Here is a 25,342-nt window from a genome sequence, read left to right as displayed (position 1 = left end):
AAAAATACAAAAATTAGCCAGGTGTGGTGGTGCATGCCTCTAGTCCCAACTGTTCAGTGAGCTGAGGCAGGAGGATGGCTTGAACCCCGGGGGTTGAAGCTGCACTGGACCAGGAGTGTGCCTCTGCACTCCAGCCTGGCAGACAGAGCAAGGCCCTACCTCAAAAAACAAAAACAAAAATAAGAAAACAGTAGGAAAGGTATCCTATTGTTGAAATATAGACAGTCGTGGGGTTAGTTCAGTTGCTGTGTAACGTCATCACATACAGATGCATAGCATCCAGCAGAGAGCAGGGGTGTTCTTTCCATGTGTTTATTTTTAATAGTGAGGCAAACTTCTCTAGAATGAGCCCTTCCTCCCTTGTAGATCTCCCCTTAGGTCCCAAAGACCAAATCAGTCCCTGGGGAATGAATTAAGTTCGCCTAATGAAATGTCATGATGCACCCCCTGGGTTTTAGAAGGGCCCAGCCTGCTTTAAGCAGGTAGTCTCAGGATCTCAGAACCAAATTAGGGTTCTGTGAGTAAGGAGAAAGGAAGAATGGCAATTGGGAAGGAATCAACTGGTTCTCTCACAGAACTAGATTCTTCAGATTAAAAAGAGAATGGTGGGCCAGGCATGATGGTTCACGCCTGTAATCCCAGCACTTTGGGAGGCTGAGGTGGGCAGTCAGGTTAGGAGTTTGAGACCAGCCTGGCCAACATAGTGAAACCCTGTCTCTACTAAAAATACAAAAAGTAGCCAGGCTTGGTGGCGCGTGCCTGTAATTCCAGCTACTTGTGAGGCTGAGGCATGATAATCACTTGAACCCGGGAGGCGGATGTCGCAATGAGCCCACCTTACACCACTGCACTCCAGCCTAGGCGACAGGGCAAGGCTCCATCTCAAAAAAAAGTCTGAAGAAGACTGTGTGCTGAGCTGCTTGAGTTTCTATTTATTTATTTCCTATAAAGAACACAAGGGAATTGATCAGTACAATTTCCCTAAAAGAAAACCTATTGATTTTTTACCTAAATAAATAATATTTTGCTTTAGTCTTCAAAACCACAGCTATTATTTCTATGAGGTTACATTTTTTAAAAGTATTCTATTTTTGCCTACTTTGTCGTTTTAACCTTTACTGCATATCAAGTATAAAAATGTTCATGCTAAAATGACTTTTTTTTTTTTTTGAGACAAGGTCTAGCTCTGTCAAACACACTGGAGTGCAATGACATGAGCACAGCTCACTGCAGCCTCAACATCTTGTGCCTAAGTAATCCTCCTGCCTCAGCCTCCCAAGTAGGTGAGACCATAGGCATGTACCACCACACCCAGCTAATTTTTTTTTTTTTGTAGAAATGGTGTCTCACTATGTTGCCCAGGCAGGAGATCCTCCTGCCTCAGCCTCCCCAAATACCAGGATTACAGGTATGAGCCACCGTGCCTGGCCCAAAAATGATTTTTTTTAAAGGCATCATTATTTGTTCATTTTGAACCATTAAACAATGTCTACTTTTGAATTTTGCATTGTGAAAATAATAAAAATTGCTTTGAAAAATATTCTAGCGTTGAATAAGAGTTTAAGACTATACTGTCACTTCCTGCTTTCCCTGGTCACCTCCATGGGTATTTTGATGTACCTCCCAAGTGGTAATACCCACCTATGACTTCTTATTTGAAAATAATCACTGAGAAGGCCAGGCGTAGTGGCTCATACCTGTAATTCTAGCACTTTGGGAGACTGAGATGGGAGGACAGCTTGAGCCTAAGATTTCAAGACTAGCCTAGGCAAGATGTCAGGATCCTGTCTCTACAAAAAAATAAAAAATTACCTGGGCATGGTGGTGTATACCCATGGTCCTAGCCTTTCAGAGGGTTGAAATGGGAGGATCACTTGAGCCCAGGAGGTCGAGGCAGCAGGCATATTTGTGCCACTGCACCCTAGCCTGGGTGATGGAGCAAGACCCTATAAAAAAAAATCACAGAGGGAGATCTTACATCAATATCAATTCCACTCAACTTTACTTATCCTTCTGAGAGCCCTGATCCCTCAGGAGCACAGGCTGAAATTCTACCTTTGCCATTTTCTTGGGAGAACATCTGGCACAGTGGAAGATGCTTCTGCCTAGGACAGAGAGGCTTCTGGTCTTGGCTCTGCCACTTACGAGGCATGTTAACGTTGGACAAGTCACTTAACCTCTCTGAGCTCTAGTTTTGATGTCTATAAAGCAAGAATTTGAACTATGTGGCTCTAAGATCCCTGTTGGAACTAACGTTTTTTCTTTTTTTTTTTTGAGATGAAGTCTCGCACTGTCTGTTGCCTAGGCTGTAGTGCAGCGGCGTGATCTCGGCACACTGTAATCTCTGCCTCCTGGGTTCAAGAAATTCTCCTGCCTCAGCCTCCTGAGTAGCTGCGACTACAGGCGTGTGCCACCACGCCCAGCTAATTTTTTTGTATTAGTAGAGATGGGGTTTCACCATGTTGGCCAGGATGGTCTCCATCTCCTGACCTTGTGATCCACCCACCTCAGCCTCCCAAAGTGCTGGGATTACAGGTGGGAGCCACTGTGCCCTGCCCTAATGTTTTTTCTTTACCATGTAATCCAAAATATTGACCTTTCCTTTGTAATGTCAATCTGATTTCTGCTGTCATTGTTGACTGGTGAAGCCTACAGATGCAGTCACAGTGCTGTAGCACTGCTTATTTTATGGTTGTGTAATAAAGTAAGAGAGTAAGAGTGATATCTAATGAGGTAATGTGTTCCAGCAGCAGTGCTCTCTTTCACCACAGCACTGTCAGATGACCCATAATATCCTAGCGTGAGACATTCCCATGTCACTAAGCCACATCCCTCACCCATTCAAGGAAGCAAATCAGAAGACAAATAAGCAAGCGTTTTTTGATAACCCAAATAAGCGAATCAGAAGACAAGGCAAATAAGCAATAACAAGGAGATCACTTTGGACAGCTTTGTTATTATTTTTATTTTGTAACTAAAATGTTTGCAAATCTCTATACTTTCATTGCTAATATTGTAATATACGTCACTGTTATTTATAACATACAACTATCCCCTGCAGCTTTAGAGATGTGTTTTACTCCTTCTAGAACTCTCTGTGTCTCTTGGAGCATTCCATACAGAAGTGAAACAAACCACGAAACCCTGAAAAACTGGTGTGGGAAGGAAAGTTCTGTTTGGTGGCAAAAGTAGTTACCTTTGGCTGGTCCAGAATTTTTTTTTTTTTTCATGCCCTTCAGAACCCATTTCTATGCTCATTAGGAATTCAGTTTTTGTTTTTTGTCAATTCACATAGAACTTTTCCTTTTTTCCTCAGGAGTGTTACACATTTTAGGAGAGTGCAGTCATCTTTAGAAGAACCTGGGGAACTTTTCCTTAAGGAATGTGAAAATAGGTTAACTAGATTGGCATTTTGAAGTGCCCCATTGGCAGAGGTTGGCCAATGAATAGCAGCTTCTTGGGTCTAGGGTCCTTCTTCCTCTTCTCATGGGCGCTCTATTAAAGGTGGAGAGCTATGTGCTACATGATCTCCAAGAGCAGTTTACTTTTGCACTTCCAGTCCGGGTGAGCCCTCTTCATACCGAAGGGCTGCATCCCTGGGCCTCTTCCCCAGGAGGATTTCTGGTGGCCTCTTCGTAGGAGGGTGGTAAACACTGGGAGGGGAGGGCGGCCTCAGCGGGCAGTGGGGCGTAGCGAAAGTCCTCACTGCTGCAGGCCAGGCCCGGTAGCAGGTCCGTGACCTCTCCTGCAGCTGGGTGCTCTGGTAGGTCAACGCTGAATACCTGCCCCTGGGGTTGCGGGGACTTGCATCGGCGGTACAGGAACAACAGCAGAAAGGCCAGGAAGAGCAGGACAGTGGCCGGTAGAAGGATGCACAGGAAGGGCTCCACATCCTCCTGGGTGGAGCTAACCCGCTGCGTGCCCTGGAGTTAGGGAAGGAAGCCCAGTTAGGAGATGCGGAAAGAAGGCCTCATATTTCTTTTATTTCTTTTTCCTTTTTTTGAGACAGAGTCTTTTATTTTTATTTTTGAGATGGAGTCTCGCTCCTGTCTCACAGGCTGGCATGCAGTGGCATGATCTTGGCTCACTGCAACCTCCACCCCCCGGGTTCAGGCGATTCTCCTGCCTCAGCCTCCAGAGTAGCTGGGATTACAGACACGGGCCACCATGCCTGGCTAAGTTTTGTATTTTTAATTGAGGTGGGGTTTTGCTGTGTTGGCCAGGCTGGTCTCAAACTCCTGACCTCAAGTGATCTACCTGCCTTGGCCTCTCAAATTACAGGGATTACAGGTGTGAGCCACCACACCTGGCCAAGGTCTTGCATTTCTAAGGCCCTGAAGTTCCCTCTCATCTTTAATTCTTCTTGCCATTATTACTCCCTCTAAAAATCACTATCATTTACTGATGCCAGTGAGCTTGAGCCTATTGAAATAACGTTAATTTACACAAAGTGTGAATTCAGAATGTCAGAAAATATGTGTTGATGAGATCTTAGAAAATTTCCACAAAAGTAAAATTATTGAAATAAATTTTAGTTGGTAGTCCTGCTGTTCATTTTCTCGAATGAAAACTCTATTTATGTACTTATTTTATTTAGAATGAGACTAATTATGATTTATTGCCACCAATGGATCATGTGGGACTCACTTAAGTTCTTTAATTTTGGAACAAAATCTCATTATGTGTTCATATCACATGTAAATATTACATGCATGTCAAATGTAAATAACTAGATTTGATAGCTGGTGCTTATGATGAATGAGATTTTAAAAATTCTTTAAATTTGTGTTTTGGTCTTTTCTTTTTTTTTTTTTTTTTTTTGAGATGGAATTTTGTTCTTGTTGCCCAGGTTGGAGTGCAATGGTACTATCTCTGCTCACTGCAACGTCTGCCTCCCAGGTTCAAGGGAGGCTGATTCTCCTACCTCAGCCTCCCAAGTAGGTGGGACTGCAGGCATCCACCACCTCACCTGGCTAATTTTTTTTGTATTTTTAGTAGAGACAGGATTTCATGATGTTGGCCAGATTGGTTTCAAACCCCTGACCTCAAGAGATCCGCCTGCCTCAGCCTCCCAAAGTGCTAGGATTACAGGCACGAGCCACTGTATCCGGCCTTAAATTTGTTTTTGTAGTATTTGTAGGATAAATATGAAAACATTTTTATGTTTTTAACAATAAAGAATAAGAATTACAGATAAATTCTTGAGCAACCTAAAAGGTATTGATTTTATAATATTAGCTCACAGAAATAATGATGGTTCCTGATGGCATAAATAATACAATAGGCAAGAAATGATGCTTCAACAGCAAGTTAGGAAAGCAACATTTAAAACATACTCTTCCTAATGGCACAGAGACTGCCTTTAATAAGGCAACTAAGAAATAATGAAGTATTAAAAAGTTTATTTTACTTTATTTTGAGACGGACTTTCACTCTTGTTACCCAGGCTGGAGTGCAATGGCGTGATCTCGGCTCACTGCAACCTCTGCCTCCTGGGTTCAGGCAATTCTCCTGCCTCAGCCTCCTGAGCAGCTGGGATTACAGGCACGCGCCACCATGCCCAGCTAGTTTTTTGTATTTTTAGTACAGACGGGGTTTCACCATGTTGACCAGGATGGTCTCGATCTCTTGACCTCGTGATCCACCCACCTCAGCCTCCCAAAGTGCTGGGATTACAGGCTTGAGCCACCATACCCGGCCACAGTTTATTTTATAAAGCATATAGTAACAAGTGTAAATGTTAGTATCTACTATGGAGGAAAAGAAAATATATTAAAGCCTTGTAATCATTTTTAAAATAAGCAATAAGAATATTAAGTTCTTTATCTCTTATTTAAAAGAAAACCTAGGCCGGGTGCAATGGCTCATGGACTTTGGGAGGCCAAGGCAGGAGGATCATTTGAGGTCAGGAGTTCAAAAACCACCTGGCCAACATGGTGAAACCCCATTTCTACTAAAAATACAAAAAAAAAAAAAAATTAGATGGGTGTGGTGGTGGGCACCTGTAATCCTAGTTACTTCGGAGGCTGTGGCAGGAGATTGGGAGGCTGTGACAGGAGATTGGGAGGCTGTGGCAGGAGATTGGGAGGCTGTGGCAGGAGATTGGGAGGCTGTGGCAGGAGATTGGGAGGCTGAGGCAGGAGAATCACTTGAACGCAGGAGGTGGAAGATGCAGTGAGCCAAGATTGTGACACTTAACTCCACCAGCCTCAGCGACAGAACAAGACTCTCTCTCAAACAAAAAAAAGGAAAAAAGAAAAAAGAAAAAAAGATAAAGAAAACCTAATAATTAACTATGAGAGATGACATTTGCTCCTTGATTTTGGTGGAAAGGACACGTTTTGCTGGTCATGACCTCTTAGGAGACTGGTTTATCTAGCTTGCATTTTATAACGCTAGATGTTTGTGTAATGTTTGTCATTCGCTAAAGACCTTTCGATTATGTGTGTGGGTTTGACTCAAAATTAGATGGTTTAATATTTGTATTTCCAGATATTTTGTCCTTGGTAAGATATGAATCAAGATATTTTAGCTTAAAGAGCACAAAAATAAAAGGTGTTCTTGAGAAGCAGAGCATCATTATCATTGGGGGTTGACAGCTCTGTGTTTGAATTTCTGTGATGTTCTAACACCTGTGTGACTATAGAGCATTCACTTGCCTTCTCTGGGCCTAGACTTTCTCCTCTATAAAATGGAATTAGTAACATCTGTTATCAAGGGTTAGCATGAGAATTAAATGAAGTAAAGTATGTAAAGCACTTGGTGATGGTACTTATATGTTTATGTCTCGGTGACTCGAGCAGTCAAGTTTATGATACCTAAAATATTCAACATATTAAGAGAAATCTAGAAATTTATTGGTAAGCCTAGAAAATCGGAGAAATCTAGAAATTTGTTGGTGAGGCCAGAAAATAAGATCTGGCATAACTAAATTTATATTTTAATGAATATGTATTTTCAGAAAAAAATCTTACGTTTTATGTATGTGATTGTTAAATTTCTAAACTATACATTCCTTCTGTTTTCTTACATAAAATCTAATTTGATAGCAGAATTATTAACAAAATCTGTTGTGACATAATAAAGACTTTGATTGCAAAAACTATAAGAGTAGATGAACTCACAAATTTGCTACAATTATTAAGAAATCAAGTTGGAGTAAAAACTTTTTAACTATAATTTGTTTTTTCTCTCTAGATGAGTCACTGAAAGTCTTTTCCCATTTTTAATGCTTAATAATAGCTTATGCTAGCTTAGTAATTAAATAATAGCTTTGGCTATTATCTCTTATGTCCTTCAACCCTGATAAGTATGGACCATTTTTCATAATCTATTTTTATTTCATTCTCTATCAATAGCATGTATGATAACAATTTCTGATCAGCTGTGGCCACCAATTCTAGATGTGGCCGTCTATTCATCTAGGATATGATAAAGTCTCTATCATATCCTAGAAAGTCAGTATGCATAGAATATAGAGAGATTTAATGATCTACTTGAAAGGTTTTATGTCGTAGATCCTTTGTTTATAATTACGATACTTAAGGTATTCTCAATACTAGTTGCAAAAATTTGGGAAAGGAAAAATCCTTGGTCCCTGTTGTAATCAGTGCTTCCATTGGTTGAGTTAAATTTGTCCACATACCAAGTGGCATTAGTAGACTTTTATACTGTAAACTAGGACAATTTCTGGAGAAAAAGAACTTTTCCAGTTAAGAGAGGCCCAGAGCTATCAGACAAATTTATTACAGTATCCTTAATTTGCTTATTTAATTATTTATGGTATATGGCTTAAAATTGTCGAATTATTTTTTAATGTGGAAAGGATGTCTTTTTTAGTCAAATGTCCTAATTTGGTCACCAGCCTCAAAGTTGTTTCTTAACTTTTAATGCTTTTCTGATGTATATATTGGCTAAAGGGATTTGTTGTTCAGGGAATATTTTAAAGAAATATCCAATTAAAGGTGTAAGTACTAAAGTATATTGAGATAGATATCTCAATGTCTCAGTATATATCAAATATATATTGATGTCCATATCAATTAAAGGTGTAAGTTAAAGGATATTGAGTTATATATCTCAATATATATTTGTGTATGTTTTTCTGTAAAATGTGGTCGTGGAGAACTTAAAGATGAGTGTCACCAGTTGGCTTTCCAGAAAGCAAGAAAATAGTTTGCTTTTATTCTTTCTCGTGTTGTCAGCAGTGTCACTCCTTTCTCCTTTGTTTATAAAATTAATTCTTAGGTTTTAGAATCTGTGTCCTTAACGCTGCCTCCGATGGATACTACACCGATCTGCCAGACAAAGCAAAGCAGCTGCTGTATTTCTTCGTGAGAGACAAAATGTCTTTAACCCCCTGCTGTCCTACCTGAAGTAAAATGCAGGGTTTCTGCTAACACTTAAAAATAGTGGTTAATACACAGCCAGGACCAGAGAGGCTCTTGTCTTTGTATAGGTAGATATTGCTTACTGAGCAAAGAACAGAGTGGTAACGCCGAGGCATTTCTGTTGGCACACCTCTGTTGACTTCTAGTTTCAGGTGTTCTTTGACAGTTGTGCCAAGTTTTATTTGAATGTATCCTTGTCCAAAAAATACAACTTTCAAGTTATTCCCTTTAGACCATGCCAATCAGTGAATTCATATTTTTGGTAGAGATGTAAGACAAAATACTACTACTGCATTTTAAGATCCTAAAATGATAGGTATTGTTGATTTTAAAACAGATGAAGATGCTTTGGGAAGAAAAGACTAAAGTCATAAGTACAGACCTGCAGCTGGGTCTCCAGGAGAGGCAGGCTGGGCTCGCTGGTTAACCACTCGTATGTCCCCCGGCCAGCATGTCCAAACTTCTTCCAGCTGCTGCCCAACAGTCCCCGCATGTTTTCATCCAGCTGATGCCCTGGCCACCCTTCCACCTTGCTGCCCAGATTTCAACAGTGCTGCTTGCTCTTGGCCTGGATCCAGTGTGGATGTGCTTGGCTGATGGCTGTTGGTAAACTTGTCCTTTGATGAGTGGCAACAGGGAAAAGAAACCAACCAGAGCGACCTTCCGGGACTGACTGTGTTTAGATTCGGTGTCTCTGGATTTGTGTCTGTGGCCTTTATTATTATAGGGGTTGGCATCAGGTATCAGATATAAAATAGATTTCAGACAAGGGCATTTTCTGCACCTGCATTACTACAGTGTAAAGAATGGCCTCAGTGAATAAAGAGCTGCTTATTATTTAGGATGTAAATAAGACCCTTTTCCTTGGCTTACACACACGTCTCTCTAGAGACATACCTGACCGAGGAAAGCTATTCAAGCTGAATTACCCTCTAATTATTTCTGGACTCTGTGGTACAGAGAGAAGGGATATCTGGTGGAAAAGCAAAGATTCATCATTAATATTTTACTGAATTATTCAGATGAAAGATGCCTAATTAGATAAAGTTGTACAGAAGACAGACCATAGCTTAGATTGTTTGGATGGAATGTTTGCCGATTTCTATTTTTTAAAAAAATCAAATTACCAGTACCTAAATAGTCTTCCTTCTGATTATCTTGTGAACTTCATAACATTGTTGGTATCAAGCTTAAAGCAAGGAGCTTTCAATTTGAATGTTCACTGAGTTGACTTTGGGATGTTTGATTATACATATTATTTAGCATTTAAGATTTGGTGGTTGAATGCTCTTTCTTTTAGTGGAATAAACTTTGGCTTCAAAGATTTACACAATTGTTACAGAGAATAGTCTGGGCAATTTAAAAAGAAAAAAAGGAAGATCTATGCAAAATGTTAGAACTCAATATTACAACCATCCACATCCTTACGTAAGCCTCATTTCTGTATAAATGATTGTCATGCTGAAATAATATTTCTTAACCAGGATTCTTTTTTTAATCTCGATGGAGATTCTCAGCGACTGGTCCATGGTGGTTCATGAATAAGTTTCAGGAGGCAGTAGACTCTCCAAACTTGTTAGGTATGTGTAATTTTCTTGGGAGAATCCATAGTTTTCATTACCTTTTCAGATGAGATCCAGTGCGTTCAGAGTAGTGCAGCCATAGACTTCATTACCTTTCCAAAGACAGCAGCTGCCCTCCCAGACAGAATTTGGTACTTTGTCCAACTTTTCTTTTGTGGTAAAAGTTTTCATTAAGTGTCGCATTACCTCACTCAGCATCCTCGTGTGGAACTCTTCATTTCCTCGTCTTCTTTCTTATTGTGGAATAAGCTGATTTTGTGCTTTCCATTAAAATATTGCCTTGTTCCATTTCTGTGTTCCTATTTTAAATAGATCCTGTATCCCACCCTTGATACATCAGAAGCACCTGGCATCCAGTGCACCATTTGCCTTCTTGCGTTTCAGTGGCTTTGTCAATACTGTGGCCCCAACATTAGCCATCCTTCTCTACCTTGCCTACTTATTTAAACACTGTACCTTCATTTCTTGAGAAGCAAATTGGAGGTCTGGATTAAAAGCATTGTATATATATCTGTAACATTGACTCTCCTCAGTATTGAATAAATTAGAGGAAATTCCTACATTTGTGAATACATTTTGGGGTCCAAAAAAACAACCAATTGCACAAATAAAGTATTGAAGGAGAGAAACGTAGTGAGGAAAAAAGCAGAGAACGTACAGTAAACACTGAAGGGAGGAAGCACTTTGAAAAGAGGACATCACTTAGGACCTCAGAGGGAAAAGGGTATTTGAGCAAAGACCCGAAGGCAGCAAGGGACTAAGCTATGAAGATATTGGGTGAGAAAACATTGTAGACCAAGGGAACAGCCAGTGCAAAGGCCCTGAGGCAGGCATATGTCTGGTTCCTTCATCAAATGGCTAGTAGGTCTGAGTGACTGGAGCAGGGAACTAGGAGAAAAAAAGTAGAGGATGAAATCAGATCTGTGGGAGGTCAAAGGGTACCATTAATTTTAGGGTTTATCGAGCATTGGGAGAATTTTGGCTTTTACTCTAAGTGAAACGAAAGAGCTATACAGAGTTTTGAGCAGAGGAGTGTTAAGATCTGACTTCCATTTTTTTTTTTTTTTTTGAGACAGAGTTTCGCTCTTGTTACCCAGGCTGGAGTGCAATGGCGCGATCTTGGCTCACCGCAACCTCCGCCTCCTGGGTTCAGGCAATTCTCCTGCCTCAGCCTCCTGAGTAGCTGGGATTACAGGCATGTGCCACCATGCCCAGCTAATTTTTTGGATTTTTTCCATAGAGACAGGTTTCACCATATTGACCAGGATGGTCTCGATCTCTTGACCTCATGATCCACCCGCCTCGGCCTCCCAAAGTGCTGGGATTACAGGCTTGAGCCACTGCGCTGGGCCTGACTTCCATTTTAAAAGGATCACTCAGCCTCTGTGTTGTAACTAGATAGGGATTAAGGGCAAACACAGGGAGACTAGTTAGGGGCTCTTAATAATTCAGGAAAGAAATACCAGATCCCAGAGTAGAAGTAGTAAAAGTGACAGTGACAGGAAGCAGAGAAACTCTAGGCAGACAGGGGCAGGTCCCTGGCAGAGCCCCACCTTCAAGCCAAAAATCCTGAAACTGATGGCTCAAAGGGAGAATTTCTATCCCTGTTTGTTCACTCTCTCCTGATTGATTCTTCCTGAATAATGTCTTTTTACCAATCAAATGTTGCCTTTTCCAAAACTACCTATGGCCTGCTCCCCCCAATCCTGTGCCTATAAAGACCCCAGACTCAGCCAGTAGAGAGGAGAAGCAACTGGACATTAGAGGAGAAGCAGCTGGACATTGAGAGGTGACTTGACTTCAGAGACAATGGCTGGATGTTGGAGAGAGTCAACTTTACTTCAGGGGAGAGCGACCTGTCCTTCCCATCACCTTTCCGGCTTCCCTCTTCATTGAAAACCCCTTTTATTGCTCAGTAAAAGTCTCCACATTCCCCATCCTTCAATTGGTCTGCGTCACCTCATTCTTCTTGGGCACCAGACAAGAATTTGGGATCCACCAAGTGTCACACTGACCCTTTGTCCTCCCTGGTGAAGGGCAGCCACCCCATGTGACAAGGCAAAGGGTCCACTGAGCTGACAACACACTGCTGTCTGCAGATGGTGGAGCTAAGAGCATTGCCACATGCCCTCTGGGGCCTTGAGGTTTGCTCCTGCTGGCACTAAAGCTGTTGGCTGATTCCCACACTCGCTTGCCTACATGCTCCCTCTCATAAGGGGTCAAACAGGGTGGGCTGAGTAAATGGGGCACCCCTGTAGTGAGTCCTGCAAAGGAGTCAAAAATATATCCTTCATTAAAGGAGGTGAGAGTCTCGATTCTAAATATGTTTTGGGGATAGAGACAACACGATTTCTTGAAGAACTGAAGGTGGTATAAAAGAATGATTTGGAAGAATTCCAAGGTCTTAGGCTTGAGCAGCTAAAGGGATGGCCATTGTTATTTACAGAGAATCGAAAGACTTGGGTGGGGTTTTGTTTTTTAAAGCAGGAGGAATAAAGATCAGGAGTTGGTTCTAGATATGGTAAGTTTTCAGTATGCGTGAGTTTGGATATTTGTGTTTTAATTTAAGGGTGAGGACTAGACAGGAGACACTAGTTGGAACTTATTGGCAAGGAGATGGTTTTTAAAGCTAGAGATCACCCATAGAATGTGGGTCAATAGGATGAGGAGGCAGAGTGAGTGTCCCGTGTGCTGAAAGGAAACCAAGAGTGTGGTGTCCTGGAGTCCGAGTGAGAAAATGTTTCTGCAAGGGGAAAATGATCGTCTATCTCAAAAGTTACTGTCTGATCAAGTAAGAAGAATGACATTTAGTACTGGATTTAACACAATGTGTGTATGTGTATATATGGAGGGGCATGATAGTTGGTTATTTGGACAAGAGGAGTTTTGATGGAGTGGCTGGGGAAAAGCCTGATTAGAATGGTTTTAAGAGAAAAAGGAGAAGAATTGGAGATTCTTTAAACACCTAGGGTTATTCTGCTTGAAAGCAGAGCAGAGAAAACAAGTAGTAGCTGGACAGTGGCATGTCATGAAGAAAGTGGCATACTCAGAACAAGTTAATGGATCACAGAGAAAACAGAACATGGGTAACTCTGGTGTTGGCCCTCAGCAATTCCACTCCTAGGGATTCCTCTTAAAAAATAATCTAATGGGCCAAGCGCAGTGGCTCACGCCTGTAATCCCAGCACTTTGGAAGGACAAGGTGGACAGATCATGAGGTCAGGAGTTCAAGACCAGCCTGGCAAACATGGTAAAATCCTGTCTCTACTAAAAATACAAAAATTTTCCAGGCACAGTGACACTCACCTATAGTCCCAGCTGCTTGGGAGGCTGAGGTAGGAGAATAGCATGAACCCAGGAGGCAGAGGTTGCAGTGAGCTGAGATCATGCCACTGTACTCCAGCCTGGGCTACAGAGCAAGATTCCATCTCAAAATAATAATAATCTGATGAATATTCAAAGATATATAATCCAAGTACTCAAAGACATATATTGTTGAAATATGTTTTAACACATCTTAAATGTCTATACTAACAAACAATGGGAAAGAAAATGTCTACAAAATGACATTTGATTAATAAGACATAAACATATAAAGATATCACCTGAAAGCAAATACCAGAAAGATGCAAACATGTTCACAACATATAAGGAATGTGTCAGGAAACTGCATGTTTGGGCCAGGTGTGGTAGCTTATAGCCATAACCCCAGCACATTGGGAAATGGAGGCAGGAGGACCACTTGAGGCCAGGAGTTTGAGACCAGCCTGGGCAACATAGTGAGATCTCATCTGTAAACACACACACACACACACACACACACACAGAAAACCACATGTTTATTATAAATTTGTATATCTCTGCATATAGAAAAAAAGTGTTAACAGTGGCATTGTTTTCTAAGTGGTGAAATTAGGGGTTGTTTTCCATAGGACTATGAATATTATTTCTGAGCATCTACATTTTGAAATTTTTCTATAAATATGTGTTGCATAAGCAAGACATAATCGTTCTCAGATTTGCCTATCTTTGAAGAACTGCATGAAAGCCACCCTGTGGTAATATTCTGTAATTTCCTGCCCTTTACCTGAATTAGAATGGATCACTGTTGGTTAATCTAATATTACAGACCTATGCAAATCGGCTTTGAGATATTTCAAAAATAAATTAGGAGATTGTTAGCTTAATTACAAAAAAACTCACTGAGTGGCATGAAATAGTGATCTCTGCTGTGACTTACAGCTTATTAAGACATGCTTAGCCTATAGAGCCAGTAGCCTTTACCTGGTATAATGACTTACAGAAATGCTGTCACATTTCAATTTTAGAAAGCTGTTGTATTTCAATTCTAAAATCTGTAGACTTTCAGAGATCACAGTCTTTTTTTAAGATCTCCACAGCATATGCTCATTTATCTATTTTTCACAAATTATTTATTTTTCACACTAAAAGGCAGAACACTTCCTTTTACTTCCATGAGTTTTTAACCATCTCACATTCTCCTGTTCAGAATTTTTATAGCCTGATGTTAATTACAAACACTGCAATGAATCCGAAGATCATATTAGCTATCTATAAAACGTCTTCAGGTATTTCAGAGCTGAGAATAGAATAGTATTTATATTTTCTACTTAATTCTTTTATTTCTTTCTTTTTTGAAAACCAGTTGAGGTTTTTATCCATTTGGCTGCTCTGTTGTTTTTTTCTTCTTCTTAATTTCCTTGAACTCAACACAATTGATTTGCTATCGTGTTTTCAAGAACTACTGAGATTTCTACGTTTTTTGGTCTTATTGGTTGTGGATAAGTTGGATGTAGGAAAGTTTCTTTGTCGCTGTGTTGGAGAATATTTAGGAGACTAGAGAGACCAATAGGTGAAACAGGAGGATTTTATTAAGGTGGCCACAGGTTCAGCAGATCAGCATCCCAAAGCTGAGCGAAGGAGAAAGAAAATGGGGTACTTTTTATATATCCAGGATGACTGAGCAGCTAGTAGGTTTACAGAAGCCAGAACAAAGAACAGTTAATTTGTAACATGTTTTGTGTGATGTACATTACATTTGAAAAATAGTGTTTTGAGAAATGCATTGTACATTATTTGGGTGTTATCTTGCCCTGTGACCTTCAGCTGGTCGGCAAGAAAAACAGGAGTCTTGAGACTCCTGGCAACTTTGCTGAGAATGTGGGGAGGATAGATAAGGTAGGTTTTGCAGGGAGTTAGTTAATTCTAAGCAGAGCTGGGGTTTAGATTTTATGATAAACAACACACAACACAGCACAATTTTCTTTATTATGTAGCAACTACAAATTACAAGGTTTTGTTTTTACTATTTACTATTATTGAATTCCTTTCTTCAGTTCTGTTATACATTTCACCTTCTGGGCCAAAAATGGAGAAACAGCCCCAGAAATCTAATGGTCAGAAATGATTCTAGTAAACCAGATGACTATAAAAAGGTAGCTTTCCCCCTATATTCAATTTCCAAGTTAGCAAATACAGTTGAATTTTAGTAAACTGGTCATTATACTGTCTCAAGATGCAGTTACAAGAATTAAATAAGCTTATATTTGATTAGGTTGACAGAAAAACTAATCAGTACAGTGCAAGCAGTACTGTGACTAATCACCCTTCCTGAATCAGACTTCCATGGAGACCTGGGTTCATCTAAGGGTCATAGATCTGGTCTTTGTTTTTGTTAAACTATGGCCATGGTAATCTAGAAGGAAAGCGACAAAGAGTTTGAGCAAATCCGTTGGCAATGTGGACTGAAAGAGGACGATAACCAAGTGGTTTTTTTAAAAACCAACCAAGAATGATGATGAAAAAAGAAAAATGATTGATATGAAGTTTACTTTGGAAAAATGTAGGCTTCTATGAAATTGGAGGTTTGAACAGAAGATTTAAAGTTTTTTGTCTGTGAAGGAATACTTAACCAAAATACAAGGCAAAGATCTTCTGTGTTCAGTTTGATGAATTTTGACATTTTATTCATGCTTGTAATTACCACCTAAAACAAGATATAAAGCATTTCTGTCACACTAGAAATTTCCCTCATGCCTTTTTCTGATCATATCACCTTCTTCATCAGCCAACTCTTCTCTGACTTCTATCTAAAATGGAGAAATATGTTTTAAGATCTAAATTTTTCCAAAAAATCAAGGGTCAGGAAACTTCTAAGTATATGGTGTTCTCTGGTAATAAACTAGGGTATTTTCAAGTATTTGTCCTTTAGTTTCTCTGAATCTGGAATTAAGGGAAGATATAGGTATACTGAAAATAATGATCACAAATGTTTGGTTGTTAAAGTGGTATTCTTAAATTTAAAACAGAAAATAGTAGATAGACATTAAAAATTCTCAGGTAATTTGTCTAGCATATTTTCTTTATTAAAGTAGATGACAAGAAATGGGTTACGAAGGGTGAAGGAATACCATTATTTATTACCGAAATTGACAAATACTATTATTTTTTGAGGCAGGGTCTTGTTCTGATGCCCAAGCTGGAATGCAGTAATGGGATCATGCAGGCTCAACCTCCGGGGCTCAAGTGATCCTCCCACCTCAGGCTCTTGAGTAGCTGGGACCACAGACACATGCCACCATACCTGGCTACTTTTTAAAATTTTGAGTAGAGACACAGCCTCACCGTGTTGTCCAGGCTGGTTGAGCTCCTGGAATCAAATGTTATATTATTCATTTACCTTTCTTTATTTTTTCCTGCCCTCTCCTTCTCTTCCCTCCCCATTTCTTCCCCCTTCCCTTCTCCCTTCTCCTTTCCCTTTCCTTCTCCCTTCCCTTCTCCTTCTCCATCATCTCTCCCTTCCCTTGCCCTTTTCCTCCCCCCCTTCCTTTCTCCCTTCCTTTTCCCCTTTCTTTCTTCAACTTTAGCTTATAAGAAATATTCCTGTATTGCAGATTAAGAAGAAGTTAAGACTTGCATTAAACAATCTTAGGGGAAAATGTCCAAATTTTTCCAAGATTATATGATTCCAGGAGTCATATCTAGATAGAGCTTTTCCCAGCATCTCTGAAGCAAAAAAAAAAAAACTTTAGGTGATGAATAAGTTTGTTCCCCTTTTAATAAGTGCAGCAGCCTTACTCCTTGGTGCAAAAACTTAGAGATACCAAATGTCCTATGACTATAAATATGAAATCTAACAGGAAAAGTTCATTGCCTTAGAACTTCTATTTGTTTCTTTAAAGCTTACTTTAGTATTATTTATTCTGTAACTCCTCCACTGATTTACCTCTGTCACCACCAGCCACAGATGCAGTCAACTACTACCTTGTTCTGGATTCTTCTAGGAAATGTACATGCTTTCATTACTTCACATAGTATATTCTGTGATGAAATTGTCTGAAAGCCTTTCTTTTCTTCACTAATAAAAGGAAATAAATTATCTTTTAAATGTTCTCCTAAAGTTCAGCCAGCCACTGGCATATGGTGGGCACTCAAATACTTTTGGAGGAATGAAGGACTGGAATCGCATTTTCTGTGTGCTATGGTTTGGATGTTTGTCTCCTCCAAATCAAATGTTGAAATGTGATCCCAATGTTGGAAGTAAGGCCAGGTGGGAGGTGTTTGGGTCGTGGGGGTGGATCCCTCATGAATGACTTGGTGCCCTACTTGTGGTAATGAGTGAGTTTTTACTCGATTAGTTCATGTGGATGCTAGTTGTTTAGAAGACTCTGGGAGCTCTGGAACTTCCCCTACTTTCTCTGTTCCCTCTCTCACCATGTGACATGCCTGACTTTCCTTCACCTTCTGCCATCTTCCTGAGGTCTCACCAGAAGCTGAGCTGATGGATATTGGTGCCATGCTTATATGGCCTGCAGAACTGTGAGCCAAATAACCTCTTCATAAATTTCCCAGCCTCAGGTATTCCTTTATAGCAATGCAAAACGAACTAACACAATGCGTAATCCATATCATTTGTTGAACACTGTCAGGAAGACTGCCTCTCCGGAAGTCTCTTATTGGATTGCATGTGCTTGTAGCATGTGAGGAGGCCCCGTGGGTTGCTCCCATGGGGAGCTCCTTGAGCCACATCCAGACACTGGACCTGGGCCCTGCTCTGTGAAGAGCTGTGCTCATTTGAACTCCACAGTTCCTGGGATTTGAATTAGTGTACCGCCAATTAACCTGAGCTCATGAGAATTCTGCAAAAGATATTCTCAGTCAAATGCCTTTAAGCAATGTCAGGTAAAATATTATTCACAATGTTCTTGGGAAAATTTTGATCTGAATGAGAAATTTAGCTAGCAGTAAGGAATGGAACAAATAGAACTGGCATACGTTAGTCATATTACAATTCATGAATAAGCAGTCACTAACGCTGTACATGGAAAAGGACAAATAGAACATCTGCCAACTCTTATTTAAGTACATGTGTTTGAATTCCTTGTTTATATTGAGTTGTTCTCTCTTTGATTAGAAATATTATGTTATTAAAATGCTTGATGGATTTGATCTCATGATTTCACAAGAGAGAAATAAATTCCAATCATATCTTGACTATTTTCATATGAAGTTGTATAATTGAGGGAAAATTTCTTTATTTCTTTCTTTTTTTGGAGATGGAGTCTCACTCTGTCACCTAGGCTGGAGTGCAGTGGCACGATCTTGACTCACTGCAACCTCTGCCTCCTGGGTTCAAGCAATTCTCCTGCCTCAGCCTCCCAAGTAGCTGGGATTACAGGCGCATGCTGCCACACCTGGCTAAGTTTTTCTATTTTAGTAGAGATGGTGTTTCACAGTGTTACCCAGGCTATTCTTGAGTTCCTTAGCTTAGGCAATCCACTGGCCTTGGCCTCCCAAAGTGCTAGGATTACAGGCATGAGCTACCTTGCTTGGTCCCAAATCTCTCTCTCTCTCTTTTTTTTTTAAACAAACAATAGGTTTTAGAATTATTCATCTAATTAAGGCCATGATTTGTAGATTCCCAATGTCCTTCCTTTTATTGACATCAGTCAATACTTGTCAGCTTGCCTGAGCAACTAAAACCAGAGAGTCCCCAGCCCGCACCAATACACACTTATGCTAACAGAAGAAAATCTCAGATGGGTTTGTGATTAAAAAATAGAACTGTGGAAATGCTATTTTGAGGGGAGATTAGTTGGAGGGAACCTCTGGATTGTCATTATTTATATGTACTCTCTTCATTTGCTTTTTGTGGTTAACCCATGGCAATAATCTCATTTATGAACTTACTTTTTAAAGTTTGTTTTTTAATGAGACAGTCTCCCTCTGTCATCCAGGCTGGAGTGCAGCGACACAATCATAGCTTACTGCAGCCTTGACCTCCTGGGCTCAACCCATCCTCCCACCTCAGCCTCCCGAGTAGCTGGGACTATAGGCATGCGCCACTACACCTGGCTCATTTTTGTATTTTCTGAAGAGACAGAGTTTTGCCATGCTGCCCAGGCTGCTCTCAAATTTCTGGGCTCAAGCAATACTCTCACCTTGGCCCCTCAAAGTTCTGAGATCATAGGCACGAACCACGGTGGCTGGCCGGAAGTTTTATATATGTAAAAAATAAAGGGGAACCACTTTGTCACTATTTCCACATCAGTGTTTCTAAAAATGTTATCAGGACTATGCTATATAGACAGATTCGAGCAATGTGAGGATGTATTTTCTTTAGGCACTAAGTTCCATATCAGACTAACCAGCAATGAGAAGTTTCTGCTTATGTAGACAACAAGTGATAACCAAGTTCTAAAGAGCACACACACTTGTGGGTAGAATCAGGTGATACAAGAGGTTGGAGGAAAAAAACAAAAAATAGTCCCTAACCTCAAGGCATTTTCCTTTTTTGTTTTATCGTATTCTATCACAATGAGTTTCCATCAGTAATTTAAAATCAAAATATAAGCACAAACAATGCACTAAAAACTCCTTTCTCAATCAAAACTTAAACATGAGAAACATTCAAAATACTGATGTGTCACTGGACTCTCTTTACCATTGGAATTGGGTATAAATGACACCTAATCTGTCATCTGTGCATGACCAGTCCCCCAGAGGCCTCACAAGGCTACAACGTACCAGGAGAGCTTCTGCATGGCCCACATTACATTTCTCTTCCTGATCCTGCCCTCAGTTTTGAGGTTTTAACCAAGATGCAAAATTAAAACTTAAAGGAAAAAAAATTATTCAGAATTTGCTTTGAATCAGTTTTTGTGTAGCAAATGAAAACTAGTTTTCTTTCTGGACATTTATCAGAAATTGTAGTATGGGGGAAGTTGAGAAGAGATCTGTAATATCACATTATTATTCTTTACAATGTAGGCTGTGTGTGTGCAAACTATCAGCAATAACATGAATGCACATGTTGGTTTTTTTTAAGTTGGAGTTTCGCTCCTGTTGCTCAGGCTGAAATGCAATGGCACGATCTTGGCTCACCACAACCTCTGCCTCCCAGGTTGAAGCGATTCTCCTGCCTCAGCCTCCTGGGTAGCTGGGATTAGAGGAATTCACCACCATGCCTCGTTAATTTTGTATTTTTAGTAGAGATGGGGGTTATTGCATGAACATTCAATAACATGAATGGAGAGTGGTTGAATAAGCTGTGATGTATCCGCATAGATGGCCATGCTGTGCAGCTGGAGAAAAGAATAAAGAATCTCTCTGTAAGCTGGTATGGAATAATTTCCAGGATATATGCAATAAAGCAACGGATAAAAGAGTGTCTAGAACAGTGGTAAGCTAACTTTTTTCTGGACATGGCCAGATGCAAACATTTCAGATTTTGTAGATCACACGTTCTTGGTGGAGACTACCCAACTGCAGTTGTAGTGTGAAAGCCGTCACAGCCCATGCTGTAGGGGAGGGTGCTGAGGCTGGGTTCCAATCAAACTTGGTTTACAAAACAGGCAGCAGGTTAGATAGAGCCCTCAGGCTTTGATTTGCTGATCCCTAATGTGTTGGTTCATGTAAGAAAGGGCTATAAGAAAATACAGAAAGGAAAAAACAATGCGGTTGATTAGGTACAGGGCGTAGAAGGGAGTGAGGTAGAAAGAATGGCAGAGGGTGGTGGCTCTATAATCCCAGCACTTTGGGAGGGGGAGGCAGGCAGATCACCCGAGGTTGGAAGTTTGAGACCAGCCTGACTAACATGGAGAAACCCCGTCTCTACTAAAAATACAAAATTAACGAGGCCTGGTGGCGAATTCCTCTAATCCCAGCTACCCAGGAGGCTGAGGCAGGAGAATCGCTTCAACCTGGGAGGCAGAGGTTGTGGTGAGCCGAGATCGTGCCATTGCATTTCAGCCTTGGCAACAGGAGCGGAACTCCAACTTAAAAAAAAAAAAAAAGTATGGAGGAGTGGGTATGTGGTCATAGGAATAAACGGGGAGCAATACATTTTTGAGTAACTTTTTGTGGAACTCTGACTTTTGGAACCACGGTAATGTGCCATATAGCCAAAAAATAGTACTTTTCTGGAAACTGGTCAATTTTGTTTTCAAATTTATGGATACCATTGATATTAATTTTATTTTACTCTCATATGAATCTATGGCTGTATCTCTTTTTTCCTTCCTAATTTTATTTGTGCTAAATCTTTCTTCTTTGAGTTAATAGTATATAGGCTTATCTGTCTATCTGTCTATCTATCTATCTATCTATCTATCTATCTATCTATATGCACACACATTCTAAGAACCATATTTGGCTTTTAAACGTTTATCTTTGCTTTCTATTTTGTTACTTTTTACTCTCATTTTTATCTTTTCTACTTTCTTTGACTTTATTTTTATTATTCTGATCTAAATTTCTTGGGATGAATGTTTACTGCAGGAAATTTTAGTCTTTTCTTCTTTCCTAATATGAATCTCTAGTGCTGTAAGCGGCATCTCTAAGATTTTGGTATGTAAAACTTTCATTATTTAGTTCTGAATAGCTTAGCATTTTAATTTTATTTTGACTCAAGGCTTATTTAGTTACAGATATATTTTGTTTCCACCTGTAAGAGGATTTTTTTCATTTACATTTGTTTTTGATTTATTAGTAAGTTCCATTGTTTTCAGAGAACATATTATGACATCAGCTCTTTAAATTTTGCAGTTTTATATAAAGATGGGATTAGGTTTTGTTTTCATGTTTTAAGTGTTTGCGCAGTTGAGAACCATGTGTTTTCCAGTGATGGGTTGTAGGTTTCTGAATATGTTAATCACATTTCATCTTCTTTTTCAAAGAATGCCCAGATCTTAGATCACCTTAGCCTGACCTCTCAACTTGAATGATCTGATATTTTAGTACTAATTTTTTAAATTACCAGACTTTTTTTAAAAAGCAGTTTCAGGTTTACAGAGAAAACTGAGTGAAAAGTACAGAGCTCCCATACACTCCTTTACCCTGACCCCTAATTCCCTTATTTTTAACATCTTGTATGAGTTTTGTACATTTGTTACAACTAATGAGCTAATACTGATAAATTATTAACTAAATTTCATAGTTTATATGAGAATTCACTCTGTGTTGTGCATTCTGTGAATTTGGACAAATGTATATCTGATGATGGATAACATCTATCTATCATTAGAATATCACACAAAATAATAGTTTCACTGCCTTAAAAATCCCCTGCGCTTTACCTATTCATCCCTCATTTCCCCCAAACCCTGGCAGCCACTGATATTTTATTGTCTCCATAGTTTTCCCTTTTCCAGAATGTCATATAAGCTGGAATCCTACAGTATGTAGCCTTTTCAGATTGGTTTCTTTTGCTCAGCATGCATTTAATCGTGCATTCTTTGTCTTTTGTGGTTTCATAGCTGTTTTCAGTTCTGTTCTAAGTCCACAAATGAGACAGTGTTATCATTCAGATAATTCTTTATATTTATCAACATATTTACCAATATTTTTGGTTTACTATCCTGCTCTCATCTCAGATCTTCCTTTAGAGGTCACTTTCTATCTTTCTTTCATAAAAGAATAAAATCACTCCTTTAAAAAATTATAATACTGCTATTTCACACGCATTGTTGAAAGGTAACTTTCTGAGTAAACATTTCCAGATGGTTATAAGTTTGATTAGCCTGTCAAATGTATTATACTGCTGACTCTAACAGCTATTATTGAGAAGTGAATTGTAAACATAATTGCTGTATTCTTGTAATTTTTCTGTCTCTTCTGTCTGGCTGCCTTTAAAGAGCTTCTCTTTGTTTATGATTTTTTGTTTTGTTTTGTTTTTTGAGACAGAGTCTCATTCTGTCACCTAGGCTGGAGTGCAGTGGCACGATCTGGGCTCACTGTAACCTCTGCCTCCCAGGTTCCAGCAATTCTCCTGCCTCGGCCTCCCTGGTAGCTGGCATGTGCCACCATGTCTGGCTAATTTTAGTATTTTTAGTAGAGATGAGGTTTCACCGTGTTGGTCAGGCTGGTCTCAAACTCCTGACCTTGTGATCCACCTGCCTCAGCCTCCCAAAGTGCTGGGATTTTAATATAACTATGAAATTCAAGGTCAAGATTCACTTTATTTAAATCTGCTTGTTGTAAGTTGTGTTTCATGCATCTATGGGTTTATGTCTGTGATGGTTAGTTTTATGTGTTAACTTGACTGGGCCATAGGGTACCCAGATATTTGGTTAAGGATTTTTGCGTGTGTTTGTAGGGGTGTTTCCGGATGAGATTGGCCAGATTAAACCAGTGTGCTCTCATCAATTCAGATGGGTGTCATCTAATCTGATGAGAGCCTGGATGGAACAGAAAGGGAGAATTCACACTCTGCCTGAGTGCTTGGGCTGGGACATTGGTCTTCTCCTGTCCTCAGACTGGGACTTATACTATTGGTTGTTTTGATTCTTGGGACTTTGGACTGAGATTGGAGCGACACCACGGGTTTTCCTGGATCTCCAGCTTAGAGATGGCAGATTGTGATGCTTTTCAGCCTTCATAATTATGACAGCCTTCTTATAATAAATTTTTATATCTATATACCTAGATCTCTGTCTATATATGTGTTCTGTTTCTAAACAGTGTTCTTTAAAAGCTTTTGGAAAATTAGGAGTTACTCTCCTATAAAATGTAGCCTTTTCCCCCTTTATTTTGGGACTCTTACTAAATATATTTTAGACCTTTTCATTCTGTCCTCCACATCTCTTGTCTTTCCATGTTCCATCTCTTTTACTGTGCGTTCGGCATCTGCTTTCTGGCTAGTAATTCTCTCCTTTGCTGACTCTAATTAGCTGGAACACACATCCATCCTTGAGTTTTAAATTTTAATAATCATATTTTGCGTCTTGATTTTTTTCCCCTCAAAAAGGATCCCCCCCATAAAGTGGTTGGTAATTTTTTAATAGTCTTTTTAGTCCTACAATCCTAATTTTTGATTTATTACTATTCATTTCTTTATCATTGTTCCTTTCTTTAAATATTGCAAATAACTTCATTTTGCATTTTTTTAAAAAAAGACATTTATTTAGCATCACAATCAGACTATTACATTTAGCAATCAACAGCTTGGGTGCCAAAAAACAATCTGTATTAAAACCCTTCATTGAAATGCTTTACAGTTTCCACAGAACAGAAACTAAAATAACCTGTTATATAATTAGTCACAAATAGAATCCTCGAGTTTCTTGCCTATACACATGAGTATTTGTCTAAATCATGTCTTCTTTGTAGCACTAGGCCCTGCACCACTGTGCTTGGCTGAGGTCACAAATCTGTTGTAACCTGTAGCTTCCCTGTCACTTCTCTGGCTCTCCTTTCCTGCTAAGCTTTGTTTTCTAGTTAAAATCTTCTGCCATTGCCATAGCCACTGCTGCTGCTGGAACCGCCATAGTCACCTTGGTGTTGTGGTTTGGCAAAGTATTGGCCGCCACCACCATAGGGGCCGGAGCTTCTGTCTCCAAAGTTTTCTCCCTTCATGGGTCCAAATTTTGAAGACTGATTGTTGTAATTGCTACAAAATACATTGTAGCTTCCACCACCTCCAAAATTGCTTCCATCACTACCAAATCCATTATAGCCATCCCTACTGCCACCATATCCACCACTACCATGGCTGCCACCAAAGCCACCACAGCCACCGTGACCACTGAAGTTTCCTCCATGACCAAAGTTGCCATTCCCATCAAAACCACCTCCACAACCACCACCAAAGTTTCCAAAACCATGTGGACTTCTTTGGCTGATGAAGCACTCGCCAGCTCTTGCTTTGACAGGGCTTTCCTAACCTCGCAGTGTGATCATTCACAGTATGGTCTTTCTGAATGACAGTCTTATCCACAGAGTCAGGGTCGTCCAAGGTTACAAAGGCAAAGCCCCTTTTCTCGCCACTGCCTCGGTCAGTCATGATTTCAGTCACTTTAATTTTTCCATTGTGTTCAAAATAATCTCTTAGGTGATGTTCTTCAGTTGCTT

General features: G+C 39.8%; 1 protein-coding gene across 1 annotated transcript; it reads right to left on the bottom strand.

Annotated features, from left to right (window-relative positions):
- Positions 1-3,575: 3,575 nt before the first annotated feature.
- On the bottom strand, positions 3,576-8,971 carry SMIM28 (small integral membrane protein 28). The gene is made up of 2 exons (XM_035296845.3): positions 8,773-8,971; positions 3,576-3,923 (listed from the first exon to the last, which is right to left on the bottom strand). The coding sequence occupies exons 1-2, from the start codon at positions 8,881-8,883 to the stop codon at positions 3,576-3,578; spliced, it is 459 nt and encodes a 152-aa protein (XP_035152736.3). The 5' UTR covers positions 8,884-8,971.
- Positions 8,972-25,342: the final 16,371 nt, after the last annotated feature.

Source organism: Callithrix jacchus, chromosome 4 (assembly GCF_049354715.1).
Source record: "Callithrix jacchus isolate 240 chromosome 4, calJac240_pri, whole genome shotgun sequence".
In the NCBI taxonomy this organism is placed as follows: domain Eukaryota; kingdom Metazoa; phylum Chordata; class Mammalia; order Primates; family Cebidae; genus Callithrix; species Callithrix jacchus.
The sequence above is the reverse complement of the archived record's forward strand: the minus strand, read 5'-3'. Positions and strand labels throughout refer to the sequence as shown.

Coding starts and splice junctions, on each gene's coding strand:
- SMIM28 (XM_035296845.3), bottom strand. CDS start 8,883: ATGCGGGGACTGTTGGGCAGCAGCTGGAAGAAGTTTGGACATGCTGGC. Junction 3,924..8,772: donor TCCTGGAGACCCAGCTGCAG/GTCTGTACTTAT, acceptor CCCTAACTCCAG/GGCACGCAGCGGGTTAGCTC.